At 44.2% G+C, this 25,357-nt stretch overlaps 1 protein-coding gene and 1 non-coding gene across 2 annotated transcripts in view; one reads left to right on the top strand and one right to left on the bottom strand.

Annotated features, from left to right (window-relative positions):
- LOC126212887 (D-3-phosphoglycerate dehydrogenase) overlaps window positions 1-24,451 on the bottom strand; it is a 94,560-nt gene extending 70,109 nt beyond the window's left edge. Inside the window, exon 1 of the mRNA XM_049940386.1 lies at window positions 24,228-24,451. Within this exon, the coding sequence (XP_049796343.1) occupies window positions 24,228-24,362 (135 nt within the window). The 5' untranslated portion in view covers window positions 24,363-24,451. The remainder of the gene's footprint in view (window positions 1-24,227) is intronic.
- Window positions 21,050-21,124, top strand: Trnal-caa (transfer RNA leucine (anticodon CAA)). Its single transcript has one exon. It is a non-coding gene; the product is annotated as a tRNA-Leu (tRNA).
- Window positions 24,452-25,357: the final 906 nt, after the last annotated feature.

The following is a 25,357-nucleotide window of genomic DNA, read 5'->3' as shown; positions in this document are numbered from 1 at the left end:
ATCTCCTCAGCACGGATCTATGGAACGAAAAACTAATCTAATCTGGGTGAAGCCGTGGGTTTTACGACGACACGACAAAAGAATTCAACAAAACTTGTTACGTGAGCTTACAGTGGAAGACGTCAAGTCGTACATCAATTACTTAAGAATGGATGAGCATACATTTCTGTATGTGCTCAATGAAGTGTATCCTCATATCACAAAGCACAATATTCACTTAAGAACTGCTACATCTTCAGAAGACAGGCTCACTGTAACACTCCGATTCCTTGCTACAGGGGAGGGTTAGGTTAGATTAGGTCAGGTTAGGTCAGGTCAGGTCAGGTCTCCAATCTTCTTAATCTATTTTTGTATTCAGGGTGCCTCACGTTGTAAAGCGTCTCATCAGCTTCAGACATCTTTATTAATTTTGTAGTTGTCGGCACACACCAACTGTATTTACCGACAATGTTTATAAAAACACTACAGACGACAGAAGGCTGCAGCGATGCTAGCGCTCCATGTGGTAACATGTCACATTGCAGTGAACAGAAGACAAGCGGTTTCTTTGATCAAATATACAGCGAGGCCCTAGATTTGATCAAATATTGGACGACATTTGACAAAGTCCCTATTACACTATCAAATATCTTTGACAAAGATATTGGACAAAGATATTGGGCAAAGAAATTTGATAGTGTAATACCGGCCTAAACCTATCGTTCCCCACAAACACCGCGTGATTCGTCGACAGGCAGTAGAGGGAGGACTAAAGGGAAGGGAGGATGAGTGACGTAGCGTCGATGTAGTTGGAGAGAGTGAGTGAACTAGAAAAAAAGTGTGGAGTGTGCTATCTGTGAAGAGTTTGGAGTACCAGTTCATTGAAATCGAGTGGTTAGTTCACACTTCAATGGAGTGAAGCGTTCATTTGAACGACTCATTCACCAGCTCCCCATCACTACACGGGAGCGACAAGCCATTGTTTCCAGCCACAGGGGAATTACAAAGTGGCCCAAATGAACGTTGACGTTGCTTCGTTTTGACACGTGAAAATCGCCACATAAGCACTGTTTTGTTTCGTCATTATTTTCTGTTTTCCGTCGTTCGTAACTGTTTCCAAAATTTATGGAGGTATGTTCCGTCTATGCAGCTAACTGAAGACAGTTTATTACCATACGCGTTTCGCTTTTCTTATTTACAAGCATCTTCAGTGGCCTGTAATACAAGTTTCTTTTTATACGTATAGGAACTTCCAAAGGAGATACAAAGAACAGAAGTTTGGAAGGTAGGATGTTTAATCCATGGGAGGGTGTCGGAGAGATACTGAATAGTGAACTGGCAGGCTCTTGAGGACAGATGTAAACTGTCCTGAGAAAGTCTGTTAACGAAGTTTCAAGATAAAGCTTTAAATGGTGACTCCAGGAATCTGTCACCATTCGCACTGCCCTTCTCTGTATATGTTCAATATCCCCTATTAGTCCTATCTGGTACGGGTCCCACGCACTTGACTAATCTTTTGGAATCGGTCCCACGAGTGTTTTGTAAGCAGTCCTAATATATAGAATGAGATTTTCACTCTGCAGCGGAGTGTGCGCTGATATGAAACTTCCTGGCAGATTAAAACTGTGTGCCCGACCGAGACCCAAACTCGGGACCTTTGCCTTTCGTGGGCAAGTGCTCTACCAACTGAGCTACCGAAGCACGTCTCACGGCCGGTACTCACAGCTTTACTTCTGCCAGTACCTCGTCTCCTACCATTACAGAGTACCGGCCGTGAGTCGTGCTTCGGTAGCTCAGTTGGTAGAGCACTTGCCCGCGAAAGGCAAAGGTCCCGAGTTCGAGTCTCGGTCGAGCACACAGTTTTAATCTGCCAGGGAGTTTCAGTCCTAATATCTGTGTGCGAAAGTAGGAACTCTGAATAATTCACACACGAGAACTAGCGCCTGTTTCACCGCTCATCAGATAAAACTTTCTCGCAACACAGCCTGACCGCCACCAACGGCGTTCGAACCTAGACTCCCGTGCAAATAGCCGCTGTTCGCCAAGGAAACCTCGCTCAAGCACCACTGAAGTCAGTTAAAGTACTGAATGTGAAAAGTGCTGAAATTTTTACTTTTTATACACATATAATACTTCAAATCACAAAATGGTTCAAATGGCTCTGAGCACTATGGGACTTAACATCTGAGGTCATCAGTCCCCTAGAACTTAGAACTACTTAAACCTAACTAACCTAAGGACATCATACACATCCATGCCCGAGGCAGGATTCGAACCTGCGACCGTAGCGGTCGCGCGGTTCCTGACTGAAGCGCCTAGAACCGCTCGGCCACACAGAAGTTTACTGACAAATATCGTGTTGTCATCATTTTTCCTTTATCTGACACAGTTTACTTAGCAACAATATTTTCTATGGTTTTTCTCCATTTTCGGATCTGTAAGTGAAAATATTAACAAATAATTTAAATTATACATTAATTAATTTCCTATATATCTAAAGTTTACAGTACTGCCGCTACTTCTAATGTTTCTCTATTTATTTGGTAAGAAAATCTGTTTTTAATGGCGCGAAATCCATTTTTCGGCCTCTTATTTAAATACGTGAACAATTTCAGTAAATCTACCACCACAGTCCGATACAATTCTACGAGATGTATCCGTGTAAGCGTGTTTGCAATCGGATAATGCGTTGCCTAGATATTCACTTTTACAGTCCAGATTCATTTATAACATTTAACTTTCAATACACACACACAACTAGCTCTTTATACTGATTAAGAAATAAGTGCTATCGACAGGGGATGTCAAATAGATTCCATGTTTTTAGATTTCCAGAAGGCTTTCGACACCGTTCCTCACAAGCGTCATCTAACCAAACTGCGTGCCTACGGAGTATCGCCTCAGTTGTGCGACTGGATTCGTGATTTCCTATCAGAAAAGTCACAGTTCGTAGTAATACACGGAAAGTCTGAAGTAATATCCGGCGTTCCCCAAGGAAGTGTTATAGGTTCTCTATTGTTCCTGATCTATATTGACGACATAGGAGACAATCTGAGTAGCCGTCTTAGATTGGAAATGATACTTTTACCGTCTTGTGAAGTCATCAGGTGATCAAAACGACTTGCAAAATGATTTAGATAAGATATCTGTATGGTGCGAAAAGTGACAATTGACCCTAAATAAAAAAGTGTGAAGTTATTCACATGAGTACTAAAAGAAATCAGCTAAATTTCGACTACTCGATACGTCTCAGAAATGTGAAGGCTGTAAATTCAACTAAATACTTAGGGATTACAATTACAAATAACCTAAATTCGAACGATCACATAGATAATATTGTGGGTAGAGCAAACCAAAGACTGCGATTCATTGGCGGAACACTTGGAAGGTGCAACACGTCTACTAAAGAGACTGCTTGCACTACGCTTGTCCGCCCTATTCTGGAGTACTGCTGTGCAGTGTGGGATCCGCATCAGGTGCGACTGACGGATGACATCGAAAAAGTACAAAGAAGGGCAGCTCGTTTTGTATTGTCGCGAAATAGGGGAGATAGTGTCACAGATATGATACTTGGATTGGAGTGGCAATCATTAAAACAAAGGCTTTTTCATTGCAACTGGATCTTCTCACGAAAATTCAATCACCACTTTTCTTCTCCGATTGCAAAAACATTCTGTTGGCACCCACCTACATGGGGAGAAATGATCATCACGATAATATAAGAGAAATCAGTGCTCGCACAGAAAAATTTAAGTGCTCGTTTTTCCCGCGTGACGTTCGAGAGTGGAACGGTAGAGAGACAGCATGAAGATGGTTCATTGAACCCTCTTCCAGGCACTTTATTGTGAATAGCAGAGTTATAACGTACATGTAGATGTTGTTGTTGTTGTGGTCTTCAGTCCTGAGACTGGTTTGATGCAGCTCTCCATGCTACCCTATCCTGTGCAAGCTTCTTCATCTCCCAGTACTTACTGCAACCTCCATCCTTCTGAATCTGCTTGGTGTAGTCATCTCTTGGTCTCCCTCTACGATTTTTACCCTCCACGCTGCCCTCCAATGCTAAATTTGTGATCCCTTGATGCCTCAAAACATGTCCTACCAACCGATCCCTTCTTCTAGTCAAGTTGTGCCACAAACTTCTCCCCAATCCTATTCAACACCTCCTCATTAGTTACGTGATCTACCCACCTTATCTTCAGCATTCTTCTGTAGCACCACATTTCGAAAGCTTCTATTCTCTTCTTGTCCAAACTGGTTATCGTCCATGTTTCACTTCCATACATGGCTACACTCCATACAAATACTTTCAGAAACGACTTCCTGACAAATCTATACTCGATGTTAACAAATTTCTCTTCTTCAGAAACGCTTTCCTTGCCATTGCCAGTCTACATTTTATATCCTCTCTACTTCGACCATCATCACTTATTTTACTCCCTAAATAGCAAAACTCCTTTACTACTTTAAGTGTCTCATTTCCTAATCTAATCCCCTCAGCATCACCCGATTTAATTCGACTACATTCCATTATCCTCGTTTTACTTTTGTTGATGTTCATCTTATATCCTCCTTTCAAGACACTGTCCATTCCGTTCAACTGCTCTTCCAAGTCCTTTGCTGTCTCTGACAGAATTACAATGTCATCGGCGAGCCTCAAAGTTTTTAATTCTTCTCCATGAATTTTAATACCTACTCCGAATTTTTCTTTTGTTTCCTTTACTGCTTGCTCAATATACAGATTGAATAACATCGGGGAGAGGCTACAACCCTGTCTCACTCCTTTCCCAACCACTGCTTCCCTTTCATGCCCCTCGACTCTTATAACTGCCATCTGGTTTCTGTACAAATTGTAAATAGCCCTTCGCTCCCTGTATTTTACCCCTGCCACCTTCAGAATTTGAAAGAGAGTATTTCAGTTAACGTTGTCAAAAGCTTTCTCTAAGTCTACAAATGCATGTAGATGTAGAACTTAGAAACTAATGCGGATGTCGAAGGCGCGTCTTCACCCGCGTAATCGACCATCTTTTCCGCTTCAAAAAAGCCTACTGGCTCTTGCAGTGACACGTGTGATTCAATATTTATTAATTTTGAGGTAAGCGTTAATTTTGGATTTGGCGCGCAAAAGCGGCCATGAGAAATGAGACACCATTGTGCTGCCCGACGGACGGGTTTTCAAGGTCACGCGCGGTCACCTTAGCGGCCGGTGTAAATCCAGAGACAACACCATCTGTGGAGCATAGTGTGAATCAAGCTGATTTCAGCCGTGAACTCGAATAAGACCCGATCTTTACACCAAGTCCTGAGTGAGCGGTCAAATGGGAACACGGCGTGCCGCCGGACCGCCTGAACGGGCAATTCCGTCGTTCTGTCCCACGTGAGCTGTCAGCTGCGCGGCGAATCATACCAGTTCAAAAGTGTTTCCCGATTTGCTGGCAGTAAAAAAAAAACGTGCGTGTTAATGAAGCAAAGCTACATCTGTAGTTAGTTTTTCAGTAGAAATTCTCCTTTTCCTTTAAAAAATTAAAAACCGCTTCTTTCCGTTATGGGAGTTTCCTTCACAATATAATACTTCTCATTCGATTATAAGAAAACTAATTGTTGCAAAGAACTGATTTTTCCGTATCTTACAGTATCGTATCGCAGCTTGATGATGAAGTGTCAATTTTTTTCGCTATTTGTCACAGTCGTTGTGATAATCAATTTTTAAGTAAGTTATCGCATCAAATTTAGAGTGTTTACAGCGAAAAATGTGGTCGCTGGCTACTTTACGTTTGGTTAATTTTAGGTGGTATGTTGCTGCCTATAAAATGTAGCTGACATATCGAAATTGTTTTTAAAGCAGAAACAAAAGCAATATCTCACTACAGAATGGAGTAAGATCCTGAAGTATTTTTATTCGAGGGTGCAGGTGTCGAGCGCGTAGCCTGCAGCTCAGTCGTGAACAGTTGTGGAAGCAGACGCGTCATTCTGGTGTCAGCGCACCCGCCCTATCACTACACTACATTCATTATGGACAGAAGCAACATATTTTTAATGGAAAACTCGTATCTCAGGTATCAAATACTGAAGAAATATTGTCTACAACAAAGGAGTGAAACTAATACTATATATTTGGAAAGGCATATCCATGGAGAATTTCACCATTTCTACGAAGAATTGAAATGTCCAGTCGGCCACTGGTGGCAGAGCGGTTCTAGGCGCCTTGAGTCCGGAACCGCGCTGCTGCTATGGTCGCAGGTTCGAATCCTGCCTCGGGCATGGATGTGTGTGATTCCTTAGGTTAGTTAGGTTTAAGTAGTTCTAAGTTCTAGGGGACTGAGGACCTCAGAAGTTAAGTCCCATAGTGTTCAGAGCCATTTGAACCATTTTTTGAAATGTCAACCTTTGCTATTCAGGGAGTATGCTCGAATGGATCAAACTCTCCATACTACTGATTCATTCTTAGAAGCTTAGGAAATTAATGCGATTGTTTAATGACATAATAACCGATGAGATGGTGCAGACGTTTACTCCGCAGTTAACCGTGTTCTCCTGGCAAATTTGACCTACGTGACTTATAATTGCTTTTCGACTGAATCGCTCTATATCATAACAACTGACTGCTTGTTGACGATCTATTGAAAAATGGTTCGCCGGCCGTTGTGGCCGAGCGGTTCTAGGCGCTACAGTCCGGAACCGTGCGACCACTACGGTCGCAGGTTCGAATCCTGCCTCGGGCATGGATGTGTGTCCTGTCCTTAGTTAGGTTTAAGTAGTTCTAAGTTCTATGGGACTTATATCCTTAGATGTTAAGTCCCATAGTGCTCAGAGCCATTTGAACCATTTTATTGAAAAATGGTTCAAATGACCGTGAGCACTAAGGGTCTTAACATCTGAGGTCATCAGTCCCATAGAACTACTTAAACCTAACTACCTAACTAACCTAAGGACATCACACACATCCATGTCTGAGGCAGGATTCGAACCTGCGACCGTAGCAGCAGCGAGGTTCCGGACTGAAGCGCCTAGAACCGCTCGGCCACAACGGTCGACGATCTATTGCAAAAGATGTTAAAGGCACATAATGGCAGGATATCACTCTGAATACTATAGTCAGTAATCTCGAGCTCGTTAGCGTGTAAACAAGGACTAGCTCACCATTCTGTTGTCAGCAGTTGTGAAAGCGACAGGTTATACAAATAATTATTTGTTAAGTTCGATATATTGCATTACATACGTAAAAAGGAAAAAAAACACTATTGTCCAATTTAGAACCTACGTCATTTTTGAACTAATTCAAAAAATTTAAGAAATTAACACAGATTTTTCATCATTCCAGGTGCTTAGGCACGGGCATACCGTTCCGCCAACTCGCTTTTTCATTCAGAATGTCTAAAAAGGCTCTTTCCACAATCGTTGCGGAGGTTTGTAAAGCTATCTGGACAACTCTCTTAATGAAGCAGACCGAGCGAGGTGGCGCAGTGGTTAGCACACTGGACTCGCATTCGGGAGGACGACGGTTCAATCCCGTCTCCGGCCATCCTGATTTAGGTTTTCCGTGATTTTCCTAAATCGTTTCAGGCAAATGCCGGGATGGTTCCTTTGAAAGGGCACGGCCGATTTCCTTCCCAATCCTTCCCTAACCCGAGCTTGAGCTCCGTCTCCAATGACCTCGTTGTCGACGGGACGTTAAACACTAACCACCACCACCTTAATGAAGCACATGCCTGAGCCTACAGAAGATGACTTTAAAAAAATAGCACGATGTTTTTGGGACAGATGGCAATTTCCTAACTGTCTTGCAAGTATAGATGCGAAACACATTCGCATTAAAAATCCCAGTAAATCTGGTTCCATGTATTACTGCTAGAAATCCTTCATTTCTATTGGATTATTGCCCGTCACCGACGCAAATTATAGATTTTCGATGCTGAATGTAGGCTCCTACGGCAAAGAAAATGACGGAGGTGTGTTTGATGAATGCCCCTTCCGACATGCAATAGAAAAGGGAAGACTAAAACACCTGAAGAAGAAGTTTTGTCAGGATGCAGTATCAAGTGTCCATATGTTTTTCTGGGTGATGCAGGATTTCCACTAAAGGAATATTTAATGAGGCCTTTTACAGAAAGAACAGCGACTGCAGGTGACGGAAAACAGATATACAACTCTCTGTTATCTCGGGCAAGAATGGTGGTTGGTTGGTTGTTTTGGGGAAGGAGACCAGACAACGTGGTCATCGGTCTCATCGGATTAGGGAAGGATGGGGAAGGATGTCGGCCGTGCCCTTTCAGAGGAACCATCCCGGCATTTACCTGGAGTGATTTAGGGAAATCACGGAAAACCTAAATCTGGATGGCCGGACGCGGGATTGAACCGTCGTCCTCCCGAATGCGAGTCCAGTGTCTAACCACTGCGCAAGAATGGTGGTGGAATGTTCATTTGGTTCTATAAGATCTAATTTTAGAATTTTGCACAAACCTAGTGTGAAAAATGCAGTACATATTGTTAAAGCTATAACTTTATTACACAACATCATCCGTGATTTTGAATCAATAAACGAGCTAGTGGTGGCATTTTTCCAAGATCTGTACCGAAATATACCAAATTCAGCACAAGACAATTTACAAAAGAGATACAATGCATCATCACGAGCTGCTGTGCAAGTGAGGGATAATTTTAAATTGTATTTTGAACAAAATCCTGTAAAAAATAATGTAGAGTACACTGCTTAAAAACGTGTTGTGTGCTCTTACTTGTAGTATCATTTATGTTGCCAATGCAGAAAATTTTTAAATTGTTGTTGTTGTTGTTCTGGTCTTCAGTCCTGAGACTGGTTTGATGCAGCTCTCCATGCTACTCTGTGCAAGCCTCTCCATCTCCCAGTACCTACTGCAACCTACATCCTTCTGAATTTGCTTAGTGTATTCATCTCTTGGTCTCCCTCTACGCTTTTTACCCCCCACGCTGCCCTCCAGTGCTAAATTTGTGATCCCTTCATGCCTCAGAACATGTCCTACCAACCGGTCCCTTCTTCTTGTCAAGTTGTGCCACAAATTCCTCTTCTCCCCAATGCTACTCAATACCTCCTCGTTAGTTATGTGATCTACCCATCTAATCTTCAGCATTCTTCTGTAGCACCACATTTCGAAAGCTTCTATTCTCTTCTTGTGCAAACTATTTATCGTGCACGTTTCACTTCCATACAAATACTTTCAGAAACGACTTCCTGACATTTAAATCTATACTCGGTGTTAACAAATTTCTGTTCTTCAGAAACGCTTTCCTTGCCATTGCCAGTCTACATTTTATATCCTCTCTACTTCGACCATCATCAGTTATTTTGCTCCCCAAATAGCAAAACTCCTTTACTACTTTTGTATGTTGAACAAAATCCTGCGCACAGAAAGTAAACAACACTGCTTAATAAATGTATGTTACACACGCAGTTACTTGTAGTACCAATTATATTCGCAACTTCCCCACCATTCACGGTATGATATTAATCGGTTATGATAATTTTCATTTTTCTTGTCCCACAATACGCGCCGTTCTTGAACCGCACTGATTAAAATTTCAGCTATTTTAAGTTGTGAAACACACTGCAAACCGCGTCCACTTCGCGCAGAAATATCAAACAATTTGATCGCGTCCGCTTCGCCACAACTCGAGTCGCACACAGCCTCGCATGTGCCAACGCCACCTAGGTGGCGTTGCACGTGCGCTCGCCTAGGACAATTTGACCGTTGGCCATTGTTTGGTATTTGAGCGCGGCCGCTGCACCGCAAAGCGTTCGGAACAGTTCGCTAACGTAGGCCGCCGCCTTAGCTGCGTCCACGGTCGCGTGTTTGTCATTGAATAAAGTATTTCTTCCCTTTACAGTAGACTGTCGTGTTACAGGGCCCAGTGTCTTGTTGACTTTGAGTTGACTTAGCTACATTGACTGGCCATTGTACCGTGTGGGAGTGTGTTTACTACAGCTCGTATTCACTGTGTGTGTGTGTGTGTGTGTGTCGCTTCGTCATCTTACGACGCAACAGCTCGCGTTTCGCTAAGCACGCAGGCGTTCCGAGAAGCAACTGAGCTTAGCCTGTTTACCTACCGCGGTTCCACGCGCTCGTGTTTACGTTCAGAGCCACCAAGAGCGCGCTGTGACCTTGAAGTTGTTGTTCCGGAAATCGGTCACTTCCAAGGGCGTGACGTCACTAGCGATTGGCGGATACTCCCTCTACAATAGACGTATTACGAGGTATGTTCAGAATGTCACGGCAGTTAGGTAATTTCGCGGCTTGTATTAATTCTATTCGTGCGATTTTTTCCGTCGTTGTGTTTGTAAACATCACTGACAAGGGAACCTCCCCACCGCACCCCCCTCAGATTTAGTTATAAGTTGGCACAGTGGATAGGCCTTGAAAAACTGAACACAGATCAATCGAGAAAACAGGAAGAAGTTGTGTGGAAGTACGAAAAAAATAAGCAAAATATACAAACTGAGTAGTCCATGCGCAAGATAAGTAACATCAAGGAGTGTGTGTATTCAGGAGCGCCGTGGTCCCATGGTTAGCGTGAGCAGCTGCGAAACGAAAGGTCCTTGGTTCAAGTCTTCCCTCGAATGAAAAGTTTACTTTTATGATCTGTCCGTTCGTTCATTGACGTCTCTGTTCACTGTAATAAGTTTAGTGTCTGTGTTTTGCGACCGCACCGCTAAACCGTGCGATTAGCAGACGAAAGGACGCGCCTATCCGATGGGAACCGAAAAAGTTTGATCGCAAGGTCATAGGTCAACCGATTCCTCCACAGGAAAGCACGTCTGATATATTCTATACGACACTGGTGACGGCATATGTTGTCGACCCGCCTAACTTGTACACTTGGCGAATGGGTAAAAAGATTCTTCTACCTTGCCCGATTTAGGTTTTCTTGTGGATGTGATAATCACTCCCAAAAAAGTGATCGCATCGGACGGACGGACGGACAAATAATAATTGTCTGAAAATAAAAAATTACACTTTTCACTCGAGGGAAGACTTCAACCAAGGACCTCTCGTACTGCAGCTGCTCACGCTAACCACGGGACCACGGCGCTCCTGATCTCACACTATCCTTGATGCCTATCTTGTGCATAGACTACTCAGTTTGTATATTTTGCTTATTTTTTTTCATACTTCCACACAACTTCTTCCTGTTTTCTCGATTGATCTGTGTTCAGTTTTTCAAGGCCTATCCACTGTGCCAACTTATAACTAAATCTGAGGGGGGCGGGATGGGGAGGTTCCCTTGTGAGTAAAATGATAGCCACAGCGGCTATTTAATTTGTTGTCAGCCGCCAAAAACCAACTGGTGTTCTGATAGTACTGATTATTTATTTTGTATAAAAATGGTCAAAAAATTTATATTGCATTGTGTTATAACTACACAATAAAGTACTGCAAAGTTTTAGAAATGTTAAACACCGCTTTTGGCGAGTGTGCTATGAATGAAACAAGGGTTCGCGAGTGGTGGGATACGTTCCGGAAAGCTCTGTGAAGATCTCGAGCGGACATCATCAGCCGAGAAGCCGTGAGAAATGCCGGAGAAGTGGTGACGTACTCTCCCCAGATCGCAGTCGGGAAAGTGGATGATGATGTTGGCACATCGATTAGCTGTTTCGGGTACGAAAACTTGTTCCAAAATTGTTAAACTACAGATGGCTGAGCACTATGGGACTTAACATCTGAGGTCATCAGTCCCCTATAACTTAGAACTACTTAAACCTAACTAACCTAAGCACATCACACACATCCATGCCCGAGGCAGGATTCGAACCAGCGACCGTAGCGGTGGCGCAGTTCCAGACTGTAGCGCCTAGAACCGCTCGGCCACTCCGGCCGGCGAACTACAGATGAATGCGAGAATAGTTATATGAAGTCAGTAACGATGCAGAATTACTGAAACACGTCAAAACAGGAAAACTTGTTCCCAAATTGTTGAGCTACAGATGAATGCAAGAATAGTTATGTGAAGTCAGTAACGATGCAGAATTTCTGAAACACGTCAAAACAGGCGAATAAACATGGGCTTGCGGATACGACGTCGAAACTAAGTTCGATCTTCCCAGTGAAAATATTGTGGATCGCTACAACACAAAAGAAAAAAAAAACTGCACAAGTTGTATCAGATGTGCCTATGCTCACCAGGTTCTTCTATTTTAACGGCCTATCCATCACATCACGGCTTCATGACACAAGGTCGAACGATCAACAAGGATTATTGCCCACAAGTTCAGTAATGATGTTTGGTTTTCGGATCCGCGCGCGATTAGCCGAGCGGTCTCAGGCGCTGCAGTCATGGACCGTGGGGCTGGTCCCGGCGGAGGTTCGTGTCCTCCCTCGGGCATGGGTGTGTGTGTGTTTGTCCTTAGGATAATTTAGGTTAAGTAGTGTAAGCTTAGGGACCAAGGACCTTATCAGTTAAGTCCCATAAGATTTCACGCACGTTTGAACATTTTTTGGTTTGCTGGGCGCTCAATTGAATTTTTACACATTCCAATCTAGCCAGTGTCACGAATGGTGATGAAATGATGAGGACAACATAAACACCCAGTTCCCAGGAAGAGAAAATCCCCAAACCCGGCCGGGAATCGAACCCGGGACCCCGTGATCCAGAGGCAGCAACACTAGCCACTACACCACTACATACTGACCACAAGCTCAGTGCCGTCTACGTGAAGCAACCTGAAAGTAAGCCGCCAGGTTCTGTGCCGTAACAATTCACAGTTTTTACTTTACGATCATGCGTCTGCCCACATTTAGTTGCTTCTTCGCGAATTTTTTGGCCGAACACAATGCTGCAATGATGTCCAACCCTCAACATTCAGGAGACATGGCCCCATGTGGTTTCACCCTGTTCCCCCCCCCCCGCCCCCCCCCGCCCCCCGCCCCGCCCCCCCCCCCCAAAAAAAAAAAACTTAAAAGACCGCCGTTTAGCAGCCGTATATCAGATGAAAGACGCGTCACTCAGAGAGCAACAGCTATACGAAAGACGGAATTTTTTAAGTGTTCCGGGAGATAAAAAAAGCGCCGGCATAAGTGTATACTATGAAGATGGTATCTGTTGTTTTGGACATGTCCAAAAGAACAGATACCATTTTCATACAGTTAAGGCTAACCGGCCATTGACCTTCTTCGTCTCTGCTGGATGCACACGCATTGCCCCAACTCTTACGGGACTCGGGTAAGATTGTCTGCCGCGAGTAATGAGTGTAATGGGCAGGGGCACTACGAATGTAGTGTGTGGACATTCAGTTGGGCCGGACGCTGTGGCCGAGCGGTTCTACGCGCTACAGTCCGGAACCGCGCTGCTGCAACGGTCGCAGGTTTGAATCTTGCCTCGGGCATGGATGTGTGTCATGTCCTTAGGTTAGTTAGGTTTAAGTAGTTCTAAGTCTAGGGGAATGATGACCTCAGATGTTACGTCCCATAGTGCTCAGAGCCATTTGAACCTCTTTTTTTTTTTTTTTTTTTTTTTTTTTTTTTTTTTTTTTTTTGAGCAAAAATCTCACGTAGTGTCCTTGGGAGCTACTGAAGAGACTTTCACTAATGTATCTTTTTTCGCTTCCATGTCACGGTAGAGGCCATGTAAGATGTATATTCACATTGTGAATAAGTTTGCACCACCTCCTAATAAACCACGTGATACACCAGCAGCTTTCATCGTTTACAACAAGCAACTTCCTGTGCAGCAAATCCCGGGCATGGTTGTGTGTGTTTGTCCTTAGGATAATTTAGGTTAAGTAGTGTGTAAGCTTAGGGACTGATGACCTTAGCAGTCAAGTCCCATAAGATTTCACACACATTTGAACATTTTTTTTTGAACAAGCAACTTCTTTAACGATTTTTTCTGCTTTTTTAAGTCTTAGAAAGCGGCTAGGATTTGTGCCGTAACAATTCACTGTTTTTACGTTACAATCATGCGTCTGCCAACATTTAGTTGCTTCTTCGCGAATTTTTTGGCCAAACACAATGCTGCAATGATGTCCAACCCTCAACATTCAAGAGACATGGCCCCATGTGGTTTCACCCTGTTCCCAAAAAAAAAAAAGAAACTTAAAAGACCGCCGTTTAGCACCGTATATCACATTAAGGACGTGTCACTCAGAGAGCAACAGCTATACGAAAGACGGAATTTTTTTAAGTGTTCCGGGAGATAGAAAAAGCAACGGCATAAGTGTATACTATGAAGATGGTATCTGTTCTTTTGAACATGTCCAAAAGAACAGATACCATCCTCATACAGATAAGGCTAACTGGCCATTGACCTTCTTCTTCTGGATGCACACGCATTGCCCGAACTCCAGCGAGACTCGGTAAGATTGTCTGCCGCGAGTAATGAGTGTAATGGGCAAGGGCACTAAGAATGTAGTGTGTGGACTATAAGTTGGGCCGGCGGCTGTGGCCGAGCGGTTCTAGGCGCCACAGTGCGGAACCGCACTGCTGCTACGGTCGCAGGTTCGAATCCTGTCTCGGGCAAAGATGTGTATGATGTCCTTAGTTTAGTTAGTTTCAAGTAGTTCTAAGTCTAGGGGACTGATGACCTCAGGTGATAAGTCTCATAGCGCCCAGAGCCATTTGAACCATTTTTTCGAGCAAAAATCTCACGTTGTATCCTTGGGAGCTACTGAAGAGACTTTCACTAATGTATCTTTTTTCGCCTCCATGTCACGGTAGAGACCATGTAAGATGTATATTCACATTGTGAATAAGTGTGCACCAACTCCTAATAAACCACGTGATACACCAGCAGTTTTCATCGTTTACAACAAGCAACTTCCTGTGCAGCTGATCCCGGCGGAGGTTCGAGTCCTCCCTCGGGCATGGGTGTGTGTGTTTGTCCTTAGGATAATGTAGGTTAAGTAGTTGGCTCTGAGCACTATGGGACTTAACTGCTGAGGTCATCAGTCCCCTAGAACTTAGAACTAATTAAACCTAACTAACCTAAGCACATCACACACATCCAAGCCCGAGGCAGGATTCGAACCTGCGACCGTAGCGGTCGCGCGGTTCCAGACTGTAGCGCCTAGAACCGCTCGGCCACCCCGGCAGGCTAGGTTAAGTAGTGTGTAAAATTAGGGACTGATGACCTTAGTAGTCAAGTCCCATAAGATTTCACACACATTTGAACTTTTTTTTTAACAAGCAACTTCTTTAACGATTTTTTTAAGTCTTAGAAAATGGGACACTGAAAGTATTAGGTGAGTTCTACCCTTTGGGCAGCATGGTTGTCGAGATAAAAAAGGTAATGCAAAATGCAGACCGGCCACGGCAAGAAATGATCTACATCTACATCTACATCCATACTCCGCAAGCCACCTGACGGTGTGTAGCGGAGGGTACCTTGAGTACCTCTATCGGTTCTCCCTTCTATTCCAGTCTCGTATTTTTCGTGGAAAGAAGGATTGTCGGTATGCTTCTGTGTGGGCTCTAATATCTCTGATTTTATCGTCATGGTCTCTTCGCGAGATATACGTAGGACGGAGCAATATACGGCTTGACTCCTCGGTGAAGGTATGTTCTCGAAACTTCAACAAAAGCCCGTACCGAGCCACTGAGCGTCTCTCCTGCAGAGTCTTCCGCTGGAGTTTATCTGTCATCTCCGTAACGCTTTCGCGATTACTAAATGATCCTGTAACGGAGCGCGCAGCTCTCCGTTGGATCTTCTCTACCTCTTCTATCAACCCTATCTGGTACGGATCCCACACTGCTGAGCAGTATTCAAGCAGTGGGCGAACAAGCGTACTGTAACCTACTTCCTTTGTTTTCGGATTGCATTTCCTTAGGATTCTTCCAATGAATCTCAGTCTGGCATCCGCTTTACCGACGATCAACTTTATATGATCATTCCATTTTAAATCACTCCTAATGCGTACTCCCAGATAATTTATGGAATTAACTGCTTCCAGTTGCTGACCTGCTATTTTGTAGTTAAATGATAAGGGATCTATCTTTCTATGTATTCGCAGCACGTTACACTTGTCTGCATTGAGATTCAATTGCCATTCCCTGCACCATGCGTCAGTTCGCTGCAGATCCTCCAGCATTTCAGTACAATTTTCCATTGTTACAACCTCTCGATATACTACAGTATCAACCGCAAAAAGCCTCAGTGAACGTCCGATGTTATCCACAAGGTCATTTATGTATATTGTGAATAGCAACGGTCCAATGACACTCCCCTGCGGCACACCTGAAATCACTCTTACTTCGGAAGACTTCTCTCCATTGATAATGACATGCTGCGTTCTGTTCTCTAGGAACTCTTCAATCCAATCACACAATTGGTCTGATAGTCCATATGCTCTAAATTTGTTCATTAAACGACTGTGGGGAACTGTATCGAACGCCTTTCGGAATGATGATGATGATGATGTTTGGTTTCTGCGGCGCTCAGCACCGTGGTCATCAGCGCCAACACAAAGTCCAAATTTTTACACAGTCCAATTTTTTCCGCAGTCTAGACACTGTCGCGAATGATGATGAAGAGGAGGGGGACAACACAAACACCCAGTCCCCAGGTAGAGAAAATCCCCAACCCGGCCGGGAATCGAACCCGGGACCCTGTGATCCAGAGGTAGCAGTTCTAGCCACTAGACCACGAGCTGCGGACACACACAGCAAGAAAAGCGTTTCTCAGAGACAGCAGTTTCTTTACATCGAATATCAATTTAAGTGTTAGAAATTCTTTTGTGAAGGCACTTGTCTCTAGTGTTCCATGGAAGTGAAACTTGGCTGCTAAGCGGCTCAGTCGAGAAGATATTACAGCCGCTCTTCTGAAGCGTGGCGCTGCACAACAGTGGCGAAGAATAGACGCGCGTGACGAGTTACTGATGAGGAGCTCATGAATCAAAGTGAGGAAGAGAGGAATGTAGGTGACAGCCTGGCTAAAAGAAGGGATAGGCCGGTAGGTCACGTCCTTTATTGTACGATTATGTGATAGTGGAACAAACACTGTAAAATACTGGGATTATGCATACGGAACAAGTAGAAGTGGAATTATCATATAAAATTTATTGTTGGTAAGGCGGGTGCCACGTTGAGATTCATTGGGAGAATCCTTAGAAAATGTAGTCCATCAACAAAGGAGGTGGCTTACAAAACACTCGTTCGACCTATACTCGAGTATTGCTCATCAGTGTGGGATCCGTACCAGGTCGGGTTGACAGAGGAGATAGAGAAGATCCAAAGAAGAGCGGCGCGTTTCGTCACAGGGTTATTTGGTAAGCGTGATAGCGTTACGGAGATGTTTAATAAACTCGAGTGGCAGACTCTGCAAGAGAGGCGCTCTGCATCGCGGTGTAGCTTGCTCGCCAGGTTTCGAGAGGGTGCGTTTCTGGATGAGGTATCGAATATATTGCTTCCCCCTACTTATACCTCCCGAGGAGATCACGAATGTAAAATTAGAGAGATTCGAGCGCGCACGGAGGCTTTCCGGCAGTCGTTCTTCCTGCGAACCTTTCGCGACTGGGAGGTAATGACAGTGGCACGTAAAGTGCCCTCCGCCACACACCGTTGGGCGCCTTGCGGAGTATAAATGTAGAAGTAGATTTAGGCGTCACTAAATTGTCTTTTTTGGGTTGGGGTTGTTTTGGGGGAAGAGACCAAACTGTGAGGTCATCGGTCTCATCGGTTTAGGGAAGGACGGGGAAGGAAGTCGGCCGTGCACTTTCAAAGGAACCATCTCGGCATTTGCCTGGAGTGATTTAGGGAAATCACGGAAAACCTAAATCAGGATGGCTGGACGGGGGATTGAACCGTCGTCCTCCCGAATGCGAGTCCAGTGTGCTAACGACTGCGCCCCCTCGTTCGATGTCTATTTGGTAATGCAAGAAAGAGTGAGTAGTGACAATCGTAGAGGGATACCAAGAGATGAATACAATATTTATTTATTTATTTATGCATTTATTTTACCTGGCAAGATTAGGGCCTTCAGGCCCTCTCTTACACCTAACCAGGCATACTCAGATTCAACAAATTTCAGTTTCTACAGAACATTAAGGACATATTACATGTTATACAGTATTAATGTTAAGAAAAAATAGAGATTATAAACGTAGTACAATGATAATTATAACAATCAAAAATTAATTATAACAATCAAGAATAATAATAATAGTAATAATAATAATAATAATAATGACTATGTATATGAAAGTAAACATATTTTTCTTTTATGAATGTCAGTCCTATTGCTGGTTGGGAATTTTCTCGTTATATTCTTGCAGCTTGTGAGTTATTCTCATCAAGCAGAGACATAAGACGATAGAATGGGGTGAAAGAGATATAGAAGAGGTAGATAGGTTAGAGGAAGAGAAATAGAATGGTAAAATTCGAAGCTATGATGGAGAGGAGAAAGAAAGAGATGAGAGGGGCCCAACAATGGTGGCTATACCGTCCCTAATATGTAAGTCTTGAGTTCACTCTTGAATGTTGAGTGGTTCCGGATAAGACGCAGATCACAGGGGAGCGCATTCCATAGTCGTATGGCTGAGATGGAGAATGACATGGAGAAAGATTTTGTGTTATGTAAAGGTACAGCCAAGATGCTAGACGTATCCGATCTGGTATTGCGGTTGTGGAATGATGATAGGTGTTTAATGTGAGAAGATAAGTATTGGGGGCACCAGTGGCTAAGAAATCGATGAAGTAAGCACATCGTGTGGAGATCGCGTGCCTTATGTGGGCGTATCCAACCTAGCTGGGAGTATGAAGGACTGATATGATCATACAACCGTACATTGCATACGTATCTAACGCAAGCGTTCATCACTAGCTCGAGGCGTCTCGAATTTTCACTATTTGTGCCGTGTTGAACTACATCACAGTAGTAAAGATTAGGCAAGACTAGTGTTTGGACTAATTTTTGTTTAACATGGGTTGGAAATATTTTTCTAAATTTCTGAATTGCATGTAGGGAGGAGAGCGATTTCCGGCAAGCTGTAACTGTTTGTTCTTCCCAGTTTAGGTGTTCATCCAAGATTATTCCAAGGTCTTTTATTGTTTTTTGGTATGGTAGTTGGGTACCATTGAGGTGTATTTGAGGGACTGTTTCGTGAAAGTGCCGACTGATTAACTTTGGATGAGATATAAGTATGACCTGGGATTTCTTGGGGTTTAGTTTCAGACCTAGGTTCTGTGCCCATCGAGAAACAGAGCAAAGATCCGCGTTCATACTCGCTACTGCGTCAGCAATGTTCTTGGGGCTTGCACTTATGTACAGTTGGATGTCGTCGGCATATAGATGGTAGTTGCAGGAGTGAATCACTGAAGAAATATCATTAATGTACAGTGAGAAGAGTAATGGACCAAGGACGGAGCCTTGGGGAACTCCAGAGCGCACGTTTTTCCATGATGACTTTTCCGACCCACAAATGACTTGTTGACTTCTGTTTTTGAGGTAGCTGTCGAACCAGTGTATTGCGCTGTTTGAGAAATTCAGCTGCTTCATTTTAATTAGTAATATATCAAAGTCAACTGTATCAAAAGCCTTGCTAAAGTCAAGCAGTGTTAGGATGGTAGCTTCACGTCTGTCCATAGCATGTTTAATGTCATCAGTTACTTTGATTAGTGCAGTTGCTGTACTATGGTGCTTTCGAAAGCCTGACTGATATTTGTCATGGATGTTATGAGTTTTGAGGTAATCCGTCAGCTGTTCATGGACGATGTATTCAGAAGGATGTAGGTTGCAGCACTTATTCGGAGATGAAAAGGGACGCACAGGATAGAGTAGCATGGAGAGCTGCGTCAAACCAGTCTCTAGACTGAACACCACAACAACAACATCACAAACATACGGTCCAAAATAATATTTAGACTGGCTACGGCAAAGACAAGCGTTTCTGAAGAAGAGAAATTTGTTATCATGGACATAGACTATTTCTATGGAGTGTCGCCACGTATGGAAGTGAAACGTAGACGATAAACACTTTAGACAAGAAGAGAATAGGAGCTTATGAAATGTGGTGCTACAAAAGAATGATGAAGATTAGATGTATAGATTGCGTAAGTAATGAGGAGGTAATTAATAGAATTGGAGGGAAGAGAACTTTGTCTTACAACCTGGCTTGAAGAAGGGATCGGTTGGTAGGAGACAGTCTGAAACATCAGGGGATCACCAATTAAGTGCTGGAGGGTAGTGTGGGGGTTAAACATCGTAGAGGGAGACCAAGAGATGAATACACTAAGCAGATTCAGAGGGATGTAGGCTGCAGTAGGTACTGGGAGATGAAGAAGCTTGCACAGGATGGAGTAGCATGGAGAGCTGCATCAGATGAGTCTTTGGACTGCGTTGCTGAATTCTGCGTCACGCAGAAGATATGTAAGGATCTAATTAATTCGTAAGGAACTGTTTCCAGAATGAATTTTCACTCTGCAGTGAGGAGCTGAGTTGAAACTTTCCAGCAGATTAAAACTGTGCACCAGACCGACAATCGAACCCTGGACCTTTGCCTTCCTCTGACATGTGCTCTACCGACTGAGGTATCGAAGCACTTCTTGCGACCCGCCCTCATAGCTTCATATTCTCTCTTCTAGAAATGCTAGATCCGTAATGCATGCAGGAGAACTTCTGTAAAGCTTCGGAGGCAGCAGATGAGGCATTGGTGGAAGAAAAGCGGATACCTCAGTCGCTAGAGCGCCTGCCCGCCACAGGCAAAGGTCAGAGGTTCGAATCCCCGTCCAGCACATCCTTTTAGTCCGTCAGGAAGTTTCAGTCCGTAGGGAAGTCCGATGTCATCATGAATAATGTGAAATTCCAGAATGAGATTTTACTCTGCAGCGGAGTGTGCGCTGATATGAAACTTCCTGGCAGATTAAAACTGTATGCCGGACCGAGACTCGAACTCTACCATCTGAGCTACCCAAGCACGACTCACGCCCCGTCCTCACAGCTTTACTTCTGCCAGTACCTCATCTCCTACCTTCCAAACTTTTCCATGTCTCCGGAATATCCTTTCTTTCAGGAGTGATTGTTCCGCAAGGTTCGCAGGAGAGCTTCTGTAAAGTTTGGAAGGTGGAGACGAGATACTGGCAGAAGTAAAGCTGTGAGGACGGGGCGTGAGTCGTGCTTGGGTAGCTCAGTTGGTAGAGCACTTGCCCGCAAAAGGCAAAGGTCCCGAGTTCGAGTCTCGGTCCAGCACACAGTTTTAATCTGCCAGGAAGTTTCAATGTGAAACTGATCATACCACATATCGAATGTTGATAAAAATAGCTCCATATTTAGCAAAAATATACAACGGCTCCCTTATAGAAAGATCCGTACCTAAAGACCAGAAAGTTGCACAAGTCACACCAACACCCAAGAAAGGAAATGGGAGTAATCAGCTAAATTTCAGATCAATATCACTAACGTGGATTTGTCGTAGGATTTTGGAACATATGCTGTGTTCGAATATTATAGTTAACCTTGAACGAAACGATTTATTGACACACAGTCAACACGGAGTCAGGAAATATCCTTTAAATGGCTCTGAGCACTATGGGACTTAACTTCTGAGGTCATCAGTCCCCTAGAACTTAGAACTACTTAAACCTAACTAACATAAGGACATCACAGACATCCATGCCCGAGGCAGTATTCGAACCTGCGACCGTAGCGGTCGCACGGTTCCAGACTAGAAAATATCGTTTTTGTGCAACTACACTACCTCTTTATTCTCACCAGGGGATGTCAAACTGATCCCATATTTTTAGATTTACAGAACGCTTTTAACACCGTACCTCACAAGCGACTTCCAGTCAAATTGCGTGCCCATAGACTGGATTCGTGATTTCCTGCCAGGATGTAGTAACTGATGAAATGTCATCAAGTAAAACAGAAGTAACGCCTCGCGTTATCCAACGAAGTACCTTATGCTGTTCCCAGTCTGCATAGACGATATAGGAGACAATCTGAGCCGCCCTCTTAGATTATTTGCAGATGATATCAATTCACCGTTTTAAAAAGTCATCAGATCAGTAAAACAAATTACGACACGATTTAGAAAAGATGGTGCGACAAGCGGCTATTGACTCTAAGTCATGAAAAGAGTGAAGTCATCCACATGAGCACAAAAAGGAATCCGCTAAATTTCGGTTACAGAATAAGACACAGAAACGTGAAGCCTGTAATTCAGCTAAATACCACTCCACTGATAATGACCTGCTGACACAGGTCGAAATCGGATCTGCGTTGTGACTATAAATGTCTTATTAAAGCAACTTAATTCTACGACTGATAGCTGCTTTGTCTAACCCAATATAACCACAGTCTTTGCGTGCACCCACCCCATGGAGGGCATCCTGATGAAAATACCTAGGGGTTACAATTACGAATAACTTGACTTGGAGCGATCACACGGATAATTTTGTGGGGTAAGAAAACCAAAAAAATGCGATTTATTAGCAGAACAGTTAGAAAATCCGACAGGTCTACCAAAGAGACTGCCCACACAACGCTTGTCCGCCCTTTTGTAGAGTACTGCTGCGCGGTGTGGGACCTGCACCAGACAGGCTTGACGGAGAACATCGAAAAAGTTCAAAGAAAGGCAGCTCGTTTTGTATCGTCGCGAAATAGGGGAGAGGAGGTCACGGATATGACACACGAATTGGGGTGGCAATCATTAAAACAGCGGTTTTTTCGTTGCGGCAAGACCTTCTCATTAAATTTCGATCACCGATTTTGTCATCAGAGTGTGTAAGTATTTGGTTGTCTGCGACTTACGTAGAAACGAATGATCATGATAAGAAAATAAGGCAAATCAGAGCACGCGCAGCAAGATTTAAGGGGGCACGAAATTTTGACGGCGAATAATTCTAAATTTTTTTACTGCGGAATTCGGACGTATAGACACTGAAGAATTATTACCCAAAATATTATGCGCGAACTCCAAAAAGTAACGATTCTGTGAACGTTTGAAGCCGAGCGTGCACGGACCGCCTAGGCGTTACAGAAGAGGTTCAAAAAAATAGTTCAAATGGCTCTGAGCACTATGGGACTTAACATCTGAGGTGATCAGTCCCCTAGAAGTTAGAACTACTTAAACCTAACTAACCTAAGGACATAACACACATCCATGCCCGAGGCAGGATTGGAACCTGCGACCGTAGCAGGAGCGCGGTTCCAAACTGAAGCGCCTAGAACCGCTCGGCCACACCGGCCGACACAGAAGAGGTTGCCACAGTCGTTATCGATACCATCACGATTTGAGTAAACGATGTGCTGGTGCGTTACTCAAAATGTGAACGAAAGTTTCAGTAGTCTCATTTGGAGATACGCTCCAAAAAGTAACATACAGCCGAAGCGTAATTGTCAACATTGCTTCAAATTTGACCGTAAGTCTATGCAGTGTAGGCCGTACTGCAATAACGCATGTGGCAAGCCTTCTTCAAATCAACATCGGCGAAGAAACGCGACTATCATGTGAAGACAGAGACACCAGCGGTAAGGCGCTCAAAGACGGAGAGTTTTGAGGTCGAAAATGAGGGCTTATCAGGTCAAAGTAGCAGAATGCGGCCATCCACTATACGGTCACTATGGACCAGGCATCGATGATATCCCGTAACTTTCAACCTTTGTCCCTTTTTTTATACAAAAAATTCTTGTCAAACTTAAAACACGTTTTTCTCATAAACTTTGTTTTTCGGCATGGTTGTCGTCGCCCATACTACAATCTTCATCCGATTTGAGTAATTTTTGGTCTTCCTTGAAGCAAATTGAATTGTGTACAGTTCCTCGTAGCCGATTTTTTTGTATTGATATTTAGTATTCTTTGGGTCAAAAAGGAGGGACCAAAAATTGTCATTTTTTTCGAATATCTATAATTTCACCTTTTTTTTTCAAATCACTATGATGAACTAAAATTACATCTCTAAGGCTCAGGGTGATACGTTGATTTCATGTTTCAGTTAACCACAAACGGAGCTATAGCGACAACCCTCGATCTATCTCCTTCTAGAGCTGCCTCGCGAAATCCTAATTACACAGTGAAGATATCAATATTTATCAGTAAAAAATACCAATAAAAACTTTAATACATGCTTCATTCATGGCAGCAAACCCCATTCATTCCAGTACACAGAAAAAAATCCTGAATTTGAGCAATATTTTCGTCCGTCGCCCTCTTGTTCCGCCGTAAGTGTTCGAGAGTGAAACGATAGAGGCCAGGCACTTAATTGTCAACTGATGCAGATGAACAGACACTCCGTCGCATTCATTCCGGAAGTATTCTGTGGCCACGGGGTGGCTTCAGAGCACACACTCACCTTGACTTCCTCCAACAGCTCCTCAGGTGTCATGCGTAGCCTTCGCGTCACGGAGATGCCGTACTCGCGCAGGATTTGGTCGCAGCTTTCGTGGACAGCGTCCGCGACCAGAACGGAAGCGATATTCACCGGCATGTCAGCGGTTTAGCAGTGCGCGTACTCGAGACACTGAAGAAAACCAGACTTTCAACCACACGTGTGTCCTCGCCGACAGCCGCGTCCGGAATGACGGCGCAGTGCCCGGAGCGTGGGGTTTTATACCGCGCGCGCGTGCCAGAGCTTCGCACGGCGGCCGGTAGGGGTGCGCGCGTCGGCCACTTGTTGCGCGAATCGGCCGGCACGGGGTGAGGGGCGTGTGGTGTGACTGGGATGAACGGACGCTTGCGAAAGCTGTTGTCATGGGCCGGATTGTTGGCGTTATCTCGTCCGAGCGCTCGTGGGGTCTGACGCAGGACGGGCAGATTGGCTCATTGATGGCCCACTCGGCCGCTAGCTCCACGCCGGCATCGCGGTGCGTTAACTCGCCGGCCCCCGCGAGCGAAATAAAGCGTTTAATTATTGTAAAAATAGTTCCATTTTATATCTACGGTCGGTCGCTTACTTCACAACTCGTAGCTTCTCCCACGTGACATCGCGGAAGCCTTGGAACAGGGCGGTCAAACGGATGCTGTTGACCTTGAGTCAAAAGGCATTTGACTCTGTATTACATACGCGCTTGCTATCGAAAGTACGATCATATGGGGTGAGAGGTGAGGTTTGCGACTGGACTGAGGGTATCTGCCGGCCCAACTGTGACCGCGCGGTTCTAGGCGCTTCAGTCCGGAACCGGGCTGTTGCTAGGTCGCAGGTTCGAATCCTGCCTCAGGCGTGGATTGTGTTGTCCTTTGGTTAGTCAGGTCTAACTAAAGTCTAAATGGTTCAAATGGCTCTGAGCACTATGGGACTTAACATCTGAGGTCATCAGTCCCCTAGAAGTTAGAACTACTTAAACCTAACTAACCTCACACACATCCATGTCCGAGGCAGGATTCGACCCTGCGACCGTAGCAGTTGCGTGGTTCCGGACTGCAGCGCCTACAACCGCACGGCCACCAGGGCCGGCAATTACAGTCTAGGGGAGTCATGACCTC

This window comes from Schistocerca nitens, chromosome 11 (genome assembly GCF_023898315.1).
Source record: "Schistocerca nitens isolate TAMUIC-IGC-003100 chromosome 11, iqSchNite1.1, whole genome shotgun sequence".
In the NCBI taxonomy this organism is placed as follows: Eukaryota; Metazoa; Arthropoda; class Insecta; order Orthoptera; family Acrididae; genus Schistocerca; species Schistocerca nitens.
Note: the sequence above shows the minus strand (reverse complement) of the source record. Positions and strands in the feature narration are given on the sequence as shown.